At 39.9% G+C, this 14,589-nt stretch overlaps 2 protein-coding genes and 1 non-coding gene across 3 annotated transcripts; 2 read left to right on the top strand and 1 right to left on the bottom strand.

Moving 5' to 3' along the window:
• Nucleotides 1-2,074: 2,074 nt before the first annotated feature.
• On the top strand, nucleotides 2,075-3,121 carry LOC148565913 (uncharacterized). The gene has a single exon (XM_088487300.1). The coding sequence runs from the start codon at nucleotides 2,075-2,077 to the stop codon at nucleotides 3,119-3,121; it is 1,047 nt and encodes a 348-aa protein (XP_088343426.1).
• Nucleotides 3,122-3,311: 190 nt separating this feature from the next.
• On the top strand, nucleotides 3,312-3,818 carry LOC148565912 (secreted RxLR effector protein 78-like). Its single transcript, XM_088487299.1, has one exon. It carries the CDS (start codon nucleotides 3,312-3,314, stop codon nucleotides 3,816-3,818), a length of 507 nt encoding a protein of 168 aa, XP_088343425.1.
• A 4,124-nt stretch (nucleotides 3,819-7,942) lies between these two features.
• Nucleotides 7,943-8,050, bottom strand: LOC148565911 (small nucleolar RNA R71). Its single transcript, XR_015884935.1, has one exon. It is a non-coding gene; the product is annotated as a small nucleolar RNA R71 (small nucleolar RNA).
• Between the last annotated feature and the right edge of the window lie 6,539 nt (nucleotides 8,051-14,589).

Below are 14,589 nucleotides of genomic sequence, written 5' to 3'. Positions count from 1 at the left end.
CAGAGGACATCTTCATCTCTGAGGTAGGAAAGAACAAACTTCTAGTGAGCTTCAGGGACCAGAGAAGAGGGGTGCAAATTCTCAAAGGGGGACCTTGGTGTGTCAAAGGCCACCTCCTTAACCTGCAACTATGGGGGCAAAATGCAGCCATTTATGAAGTTAGTCATGAGTTTATGGAGTTTTGGGTACAAATACGTGGAGTTCCTCTGGAATACATGGAAAGGGAAACCGCAGAAACTATTGGCAATATGCTAGGAGTAGTGGTGGAAGTGGAGGATCCAAAAAGGGGGAATGTATTTGTCAGAACCTTCCTAAGAGTAAGAGTGGCTATAAATATTTCAAATCCCCTCCCTACAGGCTTCTGGATGACTAGAGAAGAATGACCAAAAACATGGATAGAGTCCAAATATGAAAGGCTTCAAGATTGCTACTGCCTGAGATGCGGTATCATAGGACATGGAAAGAAGGAATGCAAAAAGGAGATGGCAATGGCAAGCTGGGATCCTCTGAGACCCAGATATGAGCCCGGGTTAGGAGTAAACCCTGTTAGAGCAATTTTCAACAGAGGGACGAGGAAGAACAAAGAAGAAAACTCAGAAGGACAAGAGGTGGAAGAAAGAGCGCGTGGAGAACATGACCACAATACAGAGAGTGAAAGCAGGCATTCAGAAAATAACAGAGTAGGTGAATCCAAAAGTAAACATCAAGGGTCAGAGAAGGAGGGATTTGCGGGAGAAAAGGAAACTGAAAGACTGAGAGTGATGGGGGAAGAGAAGAATGACGACGAAATCCCTGAAAAAACGGGAAAAGAAAAAGGAGAGAGAAACGAGGATAATCAGAATAGAGAAGGAGGAAAATATACTGACGAAAGAAAAGATAATGACAGAGAAAAAGACATCATAGAGGAACTTGGGAACCTTCTACAAAACCTAGTGGAAAAAGGAAGGACCAAGCGTATGGGCCAACATGAAACAAGCCCAAAACAAAAAGAGAATGAATATCAAGAAATGAGGAATGAGAACCAGGTGGGCCTGCCCATGAAGAAAAAACTTGGACAGCCAAAAAGAAAGTACAAACCACAAACCAAAAAACTCCAAGGAGGTTCAAAACAGCAACAGGGTGGACCTCTGTAACAACGTACTGAGCATGATGGAAAAGGAAGGAAGCGATGAGTGTCAATCCAAGGCCCCTACTATACATCAGCTTTTATTAGCAAGATGGGGAAAAGGAAGAGAAGAGGATGAAGAAGAAAGCAGAAAGAAGACGCAGGATATTGGAGAACATAAGAGCTGCTGGAAAGTCAGAGAAAAGCAGAAAAAGAAGCCAAAAGGTAGCAGCAAAATAGAAACCCAAATCTATAACTCCACAACAGGCGAGAGATACATTGTGGAATTTCCGGAGGAAGAGGGGGAGGAAGAAGAAAACAAGGAGAAGAAGAACACAACAGAACCTTGGGAACTAGAACTAGCACAAAGCATCAAGGCCAGACTAAAGCTCAAAAGAAAGAGGGAAGGAGAAGACCAAATGCTGATAGAATATGGCAATCAGGAAGGTGCAACGGAAGAAGAAGAGATGAGCAGCTGCAGCAAGAAAGGGAGAACACAAGGGAAAGAAGTCATGGGAGCAGAGATAAGAAAGATACAGCAATCAGAAGGAGAGGACAACAACCAAATGATGGCTGAGGAGGCGGGCCTTACCATGCTCCACCCAGCGCCATGACCATCTTAAGCTGGAACTGTCGGGGGTTGGCGGCGCCTGCGACAGTTTTGGAACTAAGAAATCTGTGCAAACAGATAAGGCCGACCGTAGTATTTTTAATGGAAACTAAGGCTAGGGAGAAATGTATTAGAAACATTAAGAAAAAGCTCAAATTTACTAACTGCTTTACTGTGGAACCCCGGGGTTTGTCCGGGGGCCTCGTTTATTTTGGAATGATAGTATCGATCTTGACATTTACTCTTGGTCCCAAAATCTTATTGCTACTAATATTGATGACAGGAAAGGTAACAAATGGAAGTGTAAATTTATATATGGAAGTCCGAAATTCGCTCAAAGAAGGCTGCTTTGGAAGGAAATGGCTGAAAACCGAGATAGTGAGCTAATACCACAGCTGTTTATCGGGGATTTTAATGATATCATTTGCCAAGTCGAAAAAGAAGGTCTTCATCCCAAACCAAGCAGTCAAATGGTCGACTTCAGAAACTTCATTGATGCCAATTATCTCATGGATTTGGAGTTGAAAGGTGGACAATTCACTTGGTTTAGCAACCCAAGACAAGGCTTTATCATTAAGGAAAGAATTGATCGTGGCTTAGCAAACTGGAAATGGAGGCTTATCTATCAACATGCCAGGTTAGAAACTAGGCCAGCTATAAGCTCAGACCACTGCCCACTTGTTCTTACTCTAGAGCCGAAGAAGAAATGCCCAAGATATTTCAAGTATGAAGTTCATTGGGAAGATCACCGAGAATGCAAAGAAGTGGTTAAAAGAGGCTGGAATAGAAGTGCAAGAGAAAGAAACAAATGGAAAAACTTGATAGAGAGAATGGAAAGCTGTAAAAAGGAGCTCAAAAGTTGGAGCAGGAGAAACTTTACTAAAGCTGACAGGGAAATAGCAAAACTACAGGAAGAACTCCAAAACCTCCAAAACTCAAGCTTAACCGAGCAGCAGCAGGAACTGTCGCAGAACATCAAGAAGAGGATAGAACAATTATGGAAACAAGAAGAGAAGTATTGGGGTCAGAGATCAAGACTCAAATGGTTAAAATGGGGAGATAGCAACACAGCTTTTTTTCATGCCATAACTCTGCAAAGAAGGGATAGAAATAGACTTGAGAGAATAAAGGACAGCAGTGGAAACTGGGTGACCAACAGTTCAACCATAATGAGAATGATAGAAAAACATTTCTCCAACCTGTTCACTACATCTGTAAGAGAAGGTGTAGATCAATGCATCCAAAAAGTGCCAAAAAGAGTAACACAGGAGATGAATGATGAGCTCACAAGAGAGGTAGATGAAGAAGAAGTAAGAGAGGCTGTCTTCAGCATGGGAAGCCTCAAAGCTCCGGGGCCAGAGGGGGTTGAACGGAATGTTTTTTCAAAGCCACTGGGAGGTGGTTAAGGAAGATTTAGTTGCAGTGGTTAGAAATTTTTTTGAAAACGGAAAGATCCATCCGGACATAAGCGAAACCACGGTGGTGCTCGTGCCCAAGGTCAACAGACCAGAAAATCTCAATCAACTGAGACCTATTAGCTGTTGCAATTTCATCTATAAAGTTATTTCTAAGATTTTGGTAAAGAGACTTAAAAACATGCTTAACGACATTGTCTCACCTATCCAAAGTGCGTTTGTGAGCAACAGGCTCATCCAAGACAACATCATAATTGTACAAGAAATATACCATAGCTTGGAAAAAAGAAAAAGCAATGGGGCAGAGAATATGGTGATTAAGCTTGACATGAACAAATCTTATGACCGAATGGAGTGGAATTTTATTGAGTCGGTACTGAAGGCCTTTGGGTTTCATCCAAAATGGGTCAAGCTTATTATGGAGTGCATCACTACAACATCCTACCGGATTAAAGTAAATGGTGCTCTCTCAAGAAAAATCATTCCTAGTAGAGGACTTAGACAAGGGTACCCTTTATCACCTTACTTGTTCATACTAGCGGCGGAAGTCCTAACTGCTTTGATGAAAGAAGCACAAGAGCAGGGAAGAATTAAAGGATTTAAGATAGCACCAACGGCACCTACACTCACACACCTTCTATTTGCAGACGATTGTATTATTTTGGCTGAAGCAACTGTGAAGGAGTGATGAGCGGATAATTTATACGCTTTTTGGCATTGTTTTTAGTATGTTTTTAGTAGAATCTAGTTACTTTTAGGGATGTTTTCATTAGTTTTTATGTTAAATTCACATTTCTGGACTTTACTATGAGTTTGTGTGTTTTTCTGTGATTTCAGGTATTTTCTGGCTGAAATTGAAGGACTTGAGCAAAAATCAGATTCAGAGGTTGAAGAAGGACTGCTGATGCTGTTGGATTCTGACCTCCCTGCACTCAAAGTGGATTTTCTGGAGCTACAGAACTCAAAATGGCGCACTTCCAATTGTGTTGGAAAGTAGACATCCAGGCTTTCCAGCAATATATAATAGTCCGTACTTTGCCCAAGTTTAGACGACGCAAACTGGTGTTCAACGCCAGCTCTCTGCCCAATTCTGGCGTCCAGCGCCAGAAACAAGTTGCAAAGTGGAGTTCAATGCCCAAACTGGCACAAAAGCTGGCGTTCAACTCCAAGAATGACCTCTCCACGTGTAGACTTCAAGCTCAGCCCAAGCACACACCAAGTGGGCCCCAGAAGTGGATTTATGCATCAATTACTTACTTCTGTAAACCCTAGTAACTAGTTTATTATAAATAGGACTTTTTACTACTGTATTAGACATCCTGGATTGTATTTTGATCCTGTGATCACGTTTTGGGGGCTGGCCATTCGGCCATGCCTGGACCTTTCACTTATGTATCTTCAACGGTAGAGCTTCTACACTCCATAGATTAAGGTGTGGAGCTCTGCTGTTCCTCATGAATTAATGCAAAGTACTATTGTTTTTCTATTCAATTCAACTTATTCCGCTTCTAAGATATTCATTCGCACTTCAACCTGAATGTGATGAACGTGACAATCATCATCATTTCCTATGAACGCGTGCCTGACAACCACTTCCGTTCTACCTTCGATTGAATGATTATCTCTTGGATCTCCTAATCAGAATCTTCGTGGTGTAAGCTAGATTGATGGCGACATTCATGAGAGTCCGGAAAGTCTAAACCTTGTCTGTGGTATTCCGAGTAGGACTCTGGGATTGAATGACTGTGACGAACTCCAAACTCGCGAGTGTTGGGCGTAGTGACAGACGCAAAAGGATAGTAAATTCTATTCCAGTATGATCGAGAACCTCCAAGATGATTAGCCATGCAGTGACAGCGCATCGGACCATTTTCACAGAGAGGAATAGGATGCAGCCATCGACAAGGGTGATGCCTCCAGACGATTAGCCGTGCTGTGACAGAGCATTTGGACCATTTTCCCGAGAAGATTAAAAGTAGCCATTGACAACGGTGACATCCTTACAAAAAGCCAGCCATGGAAAGGAGTAGGATTGATTGGATGAAGGCAGCAGGAAAGCAGAGGTTCAGAGGAATGAAAGCATCTCTATGCACTTATCTGAAATTCTCACCAATGATTTACATAAGTATCCCTATCCTTGTTTTCTTCTTTATTTTCGAAAACTCCATAATCAATTATTATCCGCCTGACTGAGATTTACAAGGTAACCATAGCTTGCTTCATACCGACAATCTCCGTGGGATCGAGCCTTACTCATGTAAGGTTTATTACTTGGACGACCCAGTGTACTTGCTGGTTAGTTGTATCGAAGTTGTGACAAACTATGAATTAAGATTAGAGCACCAAGTCTTTGGAGCCATTATCAGAGATCACAATTTCGTGCACCAAGTTTTTGGCGCCGTTGCCGGGGATTGTTTGAGTTTGGACAACTGACGGTTCATCTTGTTGCTCAAATTAGGTAATTTTCTTTTTGTTTTATTTTCAAAAAGTTTTTAAAAATATTTCAAAAATTTCTCCTTTGTTTTCGAAAAAATTTTTTTTTAAATAGAAATGTTTTCAAAAATATATTTTTCTTCAGAATTTTTAAGAATGAATTCTAGAGTTTCATGAAGCATGTTGAAGTATGGATGGCTATAAAACCATATCTAAATCCTTTTGGACAGAGGTTTTGGATTAAAATTGAATGAATTACTCCCATATTCATGCTAAAGCTTGACTGGCTATTAAGCCATGCCTGACCCTTTGATTGGAGCTTTAGACTAAAGAGCATAAGATTCCTGGAATTCATATTAAAAATTTTGGAATCCTTATTTTTTCTTTTTCATATAATTTTCGAAAAAAAATACAAAAAAAAATTAGAAAATCAAAAAAATCAAAAATATTTTTGTGTTTCTTGTTTGAGTCTTAAGTCAATTTTTAAGTTTGGTGTCAATTGCTTATTCATCTTGCATTTTTCGAAAATTCATGCATTCATAGTGTTCTTCATGATCTTCAAGTTGTTCTTGGTAAGTCTTCTTGTTTGATCTTGATGTTTTCATGTTTTGTGTCTTTTCTTGTTTTACATGCGCATTTTTGCATCCATAGAGTCTAAACATGAAAGATTTCTAAGTTTGGTGTCTTGCATGTTTTCTTTGCATAAAAATTTTTCAAAAATATGTTCTTGGTGTTCATCTTGACATTCAAAGTGTTCTTGGTGTTCATCTTGACATTCAAAGTGTTCTTGGTGTTCATCTTGACATTCATAGCATTCTTGCATGCATTCATTGTTTTGATCTAAAATTTTCATGCATTGCATCATTTTCATTGTTTTTCTCTCTCATCATAAAAATTCAAAAAAATCAAAAAAATATCTTTCCCTTTTTCTCTCTCAAAATTTCGAAAATTAGATTTGACTTTTTCAAAAATTTTTAAAAATCTAGTTGTTTTTATGAGTCAAATCAAATTTTCAATTTAAAAATCTTATCTTTTTCAAAATCCTTTTCAAAAATCAAATCTTTTTCATTTTTTCTTAGTTATTTTCGAAAATTTTAAAAATATTTTTCAAAAATCTTTTTCTTATCTTTATCCCCTAATTTTCGAAAATAACATCATCAATTAATGTTTTGATTCAAAAATTTCAAGTTTGTTACTTGCTTGTTAAGAAAGATTCAAACTTTAAGTTCTAGAATCATATCTTGTGATTTCTTGTGAATCAAGTCATTAATTGTGATTTTAAAAATCAAATCTTTTTTTTTCAAAAACTAATTTCAATCATATCTTTTCAAAAATATCTTATCTTATCTTTTTCAAAAATTTGATTTCAAAATATCTTTTCTAACTTCCTAACTTCTTATCTTTTCAAAAATTGTTTCAACTAACTAACTAACTTTTTGTTTGTTTCTTATCTTTTTCAAAACTACCTAACTAACTCTCTCTCTCTAATTTTCGAAAATCCCTTCCCTCTTTTTCAAAAATTTCTTTTTAATTAACTAATTATTTTAGTTTTTGATTTTAATTTTCGAAAACTACTAACCTTTTTCAAAAACTATTTTTGAAAATCACTAACCCTTTTTCAAAAATAATTTTCGAAAATCCTTCTCCCTTATCTCCTTCTAATTATTTATTCACCTACTAACACTTCTCTTCATCTCACATCACTGCTCCTATCCTTACCCTTGTGTTTGGATTCTTCATTCTTCTTCACCCCTATTCCTTTTCTTCTTCTACTAACAATAAGGAACCTCTTTACTGTGACATAGAGGATTCCTCTTCTTTTCTTGTTCTCTTCTCTTTCTTATGAGCAGGAACAAAGAAAAAGGCATTCTTGTTGAAGCTGATCCAGAACCTGAAAGGACTCTGAAGAGGAAACTAAGAGAAGCTAAATTACAACAATCCAGAGACAACCTTATTGAAAATTTCGAACAAGTAAAGGAGATGGCAGCCGAACCCAACAACAATAATGCAAGGAGAATGCTTGGTGACTTTACTGCACCAAATTCCAATTTACATGGAAGAAGCATCTCCATCCCTACCATTGGAGCAAACAATTTTGAGCTGAAACCTCAGCTAGTTTCTCTGATGCAACAGAACTGCAAGTTTCATGGACTTCCATCTGAAGATCCTTTTCAGTTCTTAACTAAATTCTTGCAGATCTGTGATACTGTTAAGACTAATGGAGTAGATCCTGAAGTCTACAGGCTCATGCTTTTCCCTTTTGCTGTAAGAGATAGAGCTAGAGTGTGGTTGGACTCTCAACCTAAAGATAGCCTGAACTCTTGGGATAAGCTGGTCACGGCTTTCTTAGCCAAGTTCTTTCCTCCTCAAAAGCTGAGCAAGCTTAGAGTGGATGTTCAAACCTTCAGACAGAAAGAAGGTGAATCCCTCTATGAAGCTTGGGAAAGATACAAGCAGCTGACCAAAAAGTGTCCTTCTGACATGCTTTCAGAATGGACCATCCTGGATATATTCTATGATGGTTTATCTGAGCTATCAAAGATGTCATTGGATACTTCTGCAGGTGGATCCATTCACCTAAAGAAAACACCTGCAGAAGCTCAAGAACTCATTGACATGGTTGCTAATAACCAGTTCATGTACACTTCTGAGAGGAATCCTGTGAATAATGGGACGCCTATGAAGAAGGGAGTTCTTGAAATTGATACTCTGAATGCCATATTGGCTCAGAACAAAATATTGACTCAGCAAGTCAATATGATTTCTCAGAGTCTGAATGGAATGCAAGCTGCACCCAACAGTACTCAAGAGGCATCTTCTGAAGAAGAAGCTTATGATCCTGAGAACCCTGCAATAGCAGAGGTGAATTACTTAGGTGAACCTTATGGAAACACCTATAACTCATCATGGAGAAATCATCCAAATTTCTCATGGAAGGATCAAAAGCCTCAACAAGGCTTTAATAATGGTGGAAGAAATAGGTTTAACAATAGTAAACCTTTTCCATCATCCACTCAGCAACAGACAGAGAATTCTGAGCAGAATCCATCTAGCTTAGCAAACCTAGTCTCTGATCTATCTAAGGCCACTGTGAGTTTCATGAATGAAACAAGGTCCTCCATTAGAAATTTGGAGGCACAAGTGGGCCAGCTGAGTAAGAAGATCACTGAAATCCCTCCCAGTACTCTCCCAAGCAATACAGAAGAAAATCCAAAGAGAGAGTGCAAGGCCATTAATATTACCAAAATGGCCGAACCCAAAGAGGGAGAGGAGGACGTGAATCCCAGTGAGGAAGACCTCCTGGGACGTCCAGTGTTTAATAAGGAGTTTCCCTCTGAGGAACTAAAGGAATCTGAGGCTCATCTAGAGACCATAGAGATTCCATTGAACCTCCTTAGGCCCTTCATGAGCTCTGATGAGTATTCCTCTTCTGAAGAGAATGAGGATGTCACTGAAGAGTAAGCTGCCAAGTTCCTTGGTACAATCATGAAGCTGAATGCCAAATTATTTAGTATTGAGACTTGGAAAGATGAACCTCCCTTGTTCACCAATGAACTAAGTGATCTGGATCAACTGACATTGCCTCAGAAGAAACAGGATCCTGGAAAGTTCATAATACCTTGTACCATAGGCACCATGCTCTTTGAAAAGGCTCTGTGTGACCTTAGTTCAGGGATAAACCTCATGCCCCTCTCTGTAATAGAGAAACCAGGAATCTATGGGGTGCAAGCTGCTAAAATCTCATTAGAGATGGCAGACAATTCAAGAAAACAGGCTTATGGACAAGTAGAGGACGTGTTAGTAAAGGTTGAAAGCCTTTACATCCCTGCTGATTTCATAGTCCTAGACACTGGAAAGGAAGAGGATGAATCCATCATCCTAGGAAGGTCTTTCCTAGCCACAGCAAGAGCTGTGATTGATGTGGATAGAGGAGAATTGATCCTTCAATTAAATAAGGACAACCTTGTGTTTACAACTCAAGGATCTCTCTCTGCATCCATGGAGAGGAAGCAGAAAAAGCTTCTCTCAAAGCAGAGTCAACCAAAGCCTCCACAGTCAAACTCTAAGTTTGGTGTTGGGAGGCCACAACCAAACTCTAAGTTTGGTGTCAAACCCCCATATCCAAACTCTAAGTTTGGTGTTGGGACTCAACAAAGCTCTGCACATCTGTGAGGCTCCATGAGAGCCCACTGTCAAGCTATTGACATTAAAGAAGCGATTGTTAGGAGGCAACCCAATGTTTATTTATCTAATTTTATTTTTGTTTTTCATGTTTTCTTAGGTTCATGATCATGTGGAGTCACAAAATAAACGAAAAAATTAGAAACAGAATCAAAAATAGCGGAAGAAAAATCACACCCTGGAGGAAGCACCTGTCTGGCGTTCAACGCCAGAACAGAGCATGGTTCTGGCGCTGAACGCCCAAAATGGGCAGTATCTGGGCGCTGAACCCCCAAAATGGGCAGCATCTGGGCGCTGAACGCCAGAATTGCACACTGGAGAAGAGCTGGCGCTGAACGCCCAGAACAAGCATGGTTCTGGCGTTCAACGCCAGAAATGGGCAACAAATGGGCGTTGAACGCCCAAAATGGGCACCAACCTGGCGCTGAACGCCCAGAGTTGTGTGCAAGGGCATTTTACATGCCTAATTTGGTGCAAGGTTGTAAATCCTTGAACACCTCAGGATCTGTGGACCCCACAGGATCCCCACCTACCTCCACTTACTCTCTTCTCTCTTCTCAATCATCCTCTATTCCCAATAAACACTCTTCCCCAAAATCCTTCACCAATCACCTCAATCTCTCTTCCCCATCACCTCTTCACCACTCACATCCATCCAATCTTCCCCATAAACCTACCTCATAAACTCCACCTATCTTCAAAATTCAAAAATCAATTTCCCACCCAAACCCACCCTAAATGGCCGAACTTACCCCCCTCCCTTCCCTATATATTCTTCATCATTTTCACACAACACAACACTCTCTTTTCCTTCTTGGCCGAAACACACCTCCCCCATCTTCTCCATATTTTCTTCTTCTTTTTCTTCATCTAATTCTTTCTTTTCTTGCTCGAGGGCGAGCAATATTCTAAGTTTGGTGTGGTAAAAGCATAAGCTTTTTGTTTTTCCATTACCATTGATGGCACCTAAGACCGGAGAATCCTCTAGAAAAGGGAAAGGGAAGACAAAAGCTTCCACCTCCGAGTCATGGGAGATGGAAAGGTTCATCTCCAAAGCCCATCAAGACCACTTCTATGATGTTGTGGCCAAGAAGAAGGTGATCCCCGAGGTCCCTTTCAAGCTCAAGAGAAATGAGTATCCGGAGATCCGACATGAAATCCAAAGAAGAGGTTGGGAAGTTCTAACAAACCCCATCCAACAAGTCGGCATCTTAATGGTTCAAGAGTTCTATGCCAATGCATGGATTACTAAGAACTATGATCAAAGTAAGAACCCGAATCCAAAGAATTATATTACAATGGTTCGGGGGAAATACTTAGATTTTAGTTCGGAAAATGTGAGGTTGGCGTTTAACTTGCCCATGATGCAAGGAGATGAACGCCCCTACACTAGAAGGGTCAACTTTAATCAAAGGTTGGACCAAGTCCTTATGGACATATGTGTGAAAGGAGCTCAATGGAAGATTGACTCCAAAGACAAGCCGGTTCAACTAAGAAGATTGGACCTCAAGCCTGTGCCTAGAGGATGGTTGGAGTTCATCCAACGCTCCATCATCCCCACTAGCAACCGATCTGAAGTTACTGTGGATTGGGCCATCATGATCCATAGCATCATGATTGGAGAAGAAGTAGAAGTTCATGAAGTCATCTCCCTTGAACTCTACAAAATAGCCGAAAAGCCCTCTCCTGGGGCAAGGCTAGCTTTTCCTCATCTTATTTGCCATCTGTTACTCAGCTCGAGCTTTCATAGAAGGAGACATTCACATTGAGGAAGAGAAGCCCATCACTAAGAAAAAGATGGAGCAAGCAAGAGAGCCCATTCATGGAGCTTAAGAGGCGTATGAAGCTCATCACCATGAGATCCTGGAGATGCCTCAAATGCATTTTCCTCCACAAAACTATTGGGAGCAAATCAACACCTCCCTAGGAGAATTAAGTTCCAACATGGGACAATTAAGGGTGGAACATCGAGAGCACTCCATCATCCTTCATGAAATTAGAAAAGATAAAAAATCAATGAGGGAGGAGCAACAAAGACAAGGGAGAGACATAGAAGAGCTCAAGGACATCATTGGTTCCTCAAGAAGGAAATGCCACCATCACTAAGGTGGATTCATTCCTTGTTCTTATTTCTTCTGTTTTTCGTTTTCTATGTTATGTGCTTATCTATGTTTGTGTCTTCATTACATGATCATTAGTAGTTAGTAACTATGTCTTAAAGTTATGAATGTCCTATGAATCCATCACCTCTCTTAAATGAAAAATGTTTTAAATCAAAAGAACAAGAAGTACATGAGTTTCGAATTTATCCTTGAACTTAGTTTAATTATATTGATGTGGTGACAATGCTTCTTGTTTTCTGAATGAATGCTTGAACAGTGCATATGTCTTTTGAAGTTGTTGTTTAAGAATGTTAAATATGTTGGCTCTTGAAAGAATGATGACAAGGAGACATGTTATTCGATAATCTGAAAAATCATAAAAATAATTCTTGAAGCAAGAAAAAGCAGCAAAGAACAAAGCTTGCAGAAAGAAAAAAAAAAGAAAAAAAAATAGGCAAAAAAAAAAGGGAAAGAAAAAGAAAAAGCAAGCAGAAAAAGCCAAAAGCTCTTAAAACCAAGAGGCAAGAGCAAAAAGCCAATAACTCTTAAAACCAAAAGGCAAGGGCAATTAAAAAGGATCCCAAGGCCTTGAGCATCAGTGGATAGGAGGGCCTAAAGGAATAAAATCCTGGCCTAAGCGGCTAAACCAAGCTGTCCCTAACTATGTGCTTGTAGCGTGAAGGTGTCAAGTGAAAACTTGAGACTGTGCGGTTAAAGTCAAGGTCCAAAGCAAAAAAAAAAGAGTGTGCTTAAGAACCCTGGACACCTCTAATTGGGGACTTTAGCAAAGCTGAGTCACAATCTGAAAAGGTTCACCCAATTATGTGTCTGTGGCATTTGTGTATCCGGTGGTAATACTGGAAAACAAAGTGCTTAGGGCCACGGCCAAGACTCATAAAGAAGCTGTGTTCAAGAATCATCATACTGAACTAGGAGAATCAATAACACTATCTGAACTCTGAGTTCTTATAGATGCCAATCATTCTGAACCTCAATGGATAAAGTGAGATGCCAAAACTATTCAAGAGGCAAAAAGCTACAAGTCCCGCTCATCTGATTGGAGCTATGTTTCATTGATAGTTTGGAATTTATAGTATATTCTCTTCTTTTTATCCTATTTGATTTTCAGTTGCTTGGGGACAAGCAACAATTTAAGTTTGGTGTTGTGATGAGCGGATAATTTATACGCTTTTTGGCATTATTTTTAGTATGTTTTTAGTAGAATCTAGTTACTTTTAGGGATGTTTTCATTAGTTTTTATGTTAAATTCATATTTTTGGACTTTACTATGAGTTTGTGTATTTTTCTGTGATTTTAGGTATTTTCTGGCTGAAATTGAGAGACTTGAGCAAAAATCAGATTCAGAGGTTGAAGAAGGACTGCTGATGTTGTTGGATTCTGACCTCCCTGCACTCAAATTGGATTTTCTGGAGTTACAAAACTTAAAATGGCGCGCTTTCAATTGCTTTGGAAAGTAGACATCCAGGGCTTTCCAGCAATATATAATAGTCCATACTTTGCTCAAGTTTAGATGACGCAAACTGGCGTTCAACGCCAGCTCTCTGCCCAATTCTGGCGTCCAGCGCCAGAAACAAGTTGCAAAGTGGAGTTCAACGCCCAAACTGGCACAAAAGCTGGCGTTCAACTCCAAGAATGACCTCTCCACATGTAGACTTCAAGCTCAGCCCAAGCACACACCAAGTGGGCCCCGGAAGTGGATTTATGCATCAATTACTTACTTCTGTAAACCCTAGTAACTAGTTTATTATAAATAGGACTTTTTACTACTGTATTAGACATCCTGGATTGTATTTTGATCTTGTGATCACGTTTTAGGGGCTGGCCATTCGGCCATGCCTGGACCTTTCACTTATGTATCTTCAACGGTAGAGCTTCTACACTCCATAGATTAAGGTGTGTAGCTCTGCTGTTTCTCAAGAATTAATGCAAAGTACTACTGTTTTTCTATTCAATTCAACTTATTCCGCTTCTAAGATATTCATTCGCACTTCAACCTGAATGTGATGAACGTGACAATCATCATCATTTCCTATGAACGCGTGCCTGACAACCACTTCCGTTCTACCTTCGATTGAATGATTATCTCTTGGATCTCCTAATTAGAATCTTCGTGGTGTAAGCTAGATTGATGGCGGCATTCATAAGAGTCCGGAAAGTCTAAACCTTGTCTGTGGTATTCCGAGTAGGACTCTGGGATTGAATGACTGTGACGAACTCCAAACTCGTGAGTGCTGGGCATAGTGACAGACGCAAAAGGATAGTAAATTCTATTCCAGTATGATCGAGAACCTCCAAGATGATTAGCCATGCAGTGATAGCGCATCGGACCATTTTCACAGAGAGGAATAGGATGCAGCCATCGACAAGGGTGATGCCTCCAGACGATTAGCCGTGCTGTGACAGAGCATTTGGACCATTTTTCCGAGAGGATTAAAAGTAGCCATTGACAACGGTGATATCCTTACAAAAAGCCAGCCATGGAAAGGAGTAGGATTGATTGGATGAAGGCAGCAGGAAAGCAGAGGTTCAGAGGAACGAAAGCATCTCTATGCACTTATCTGAAATTCTCACCAATGATTTACATAAGTATCCCTATCCTTGTTTTCTTCTTTATTTTTGAAAACTCCATAATCAATTATTATCCGCCTGACTGAGATTTACAAGGTGACCATAGCTTGCTTCATACCGACAATCTCCGTGGGATCGACCCTTACTCACGTA

This window comes from Arachis ipaensis, chromosome B5, assembly GCF_059453495.1.
Source record: "Arachis ipaensis isolate K30076 ecotype BB chromosome B5, ASM5945349v1, whole genome shotgun sequence".
Classification (NCBI taxonomy): Eukaryota; Viridiplantae; Streptophyta; class Magnoliopsida; order Fabales; family Fabaceae; genus Arachis; species Arachis ipaensis.
This window is presented reverse-complemented; position numbering and strand designations above follow the sequence as displayed.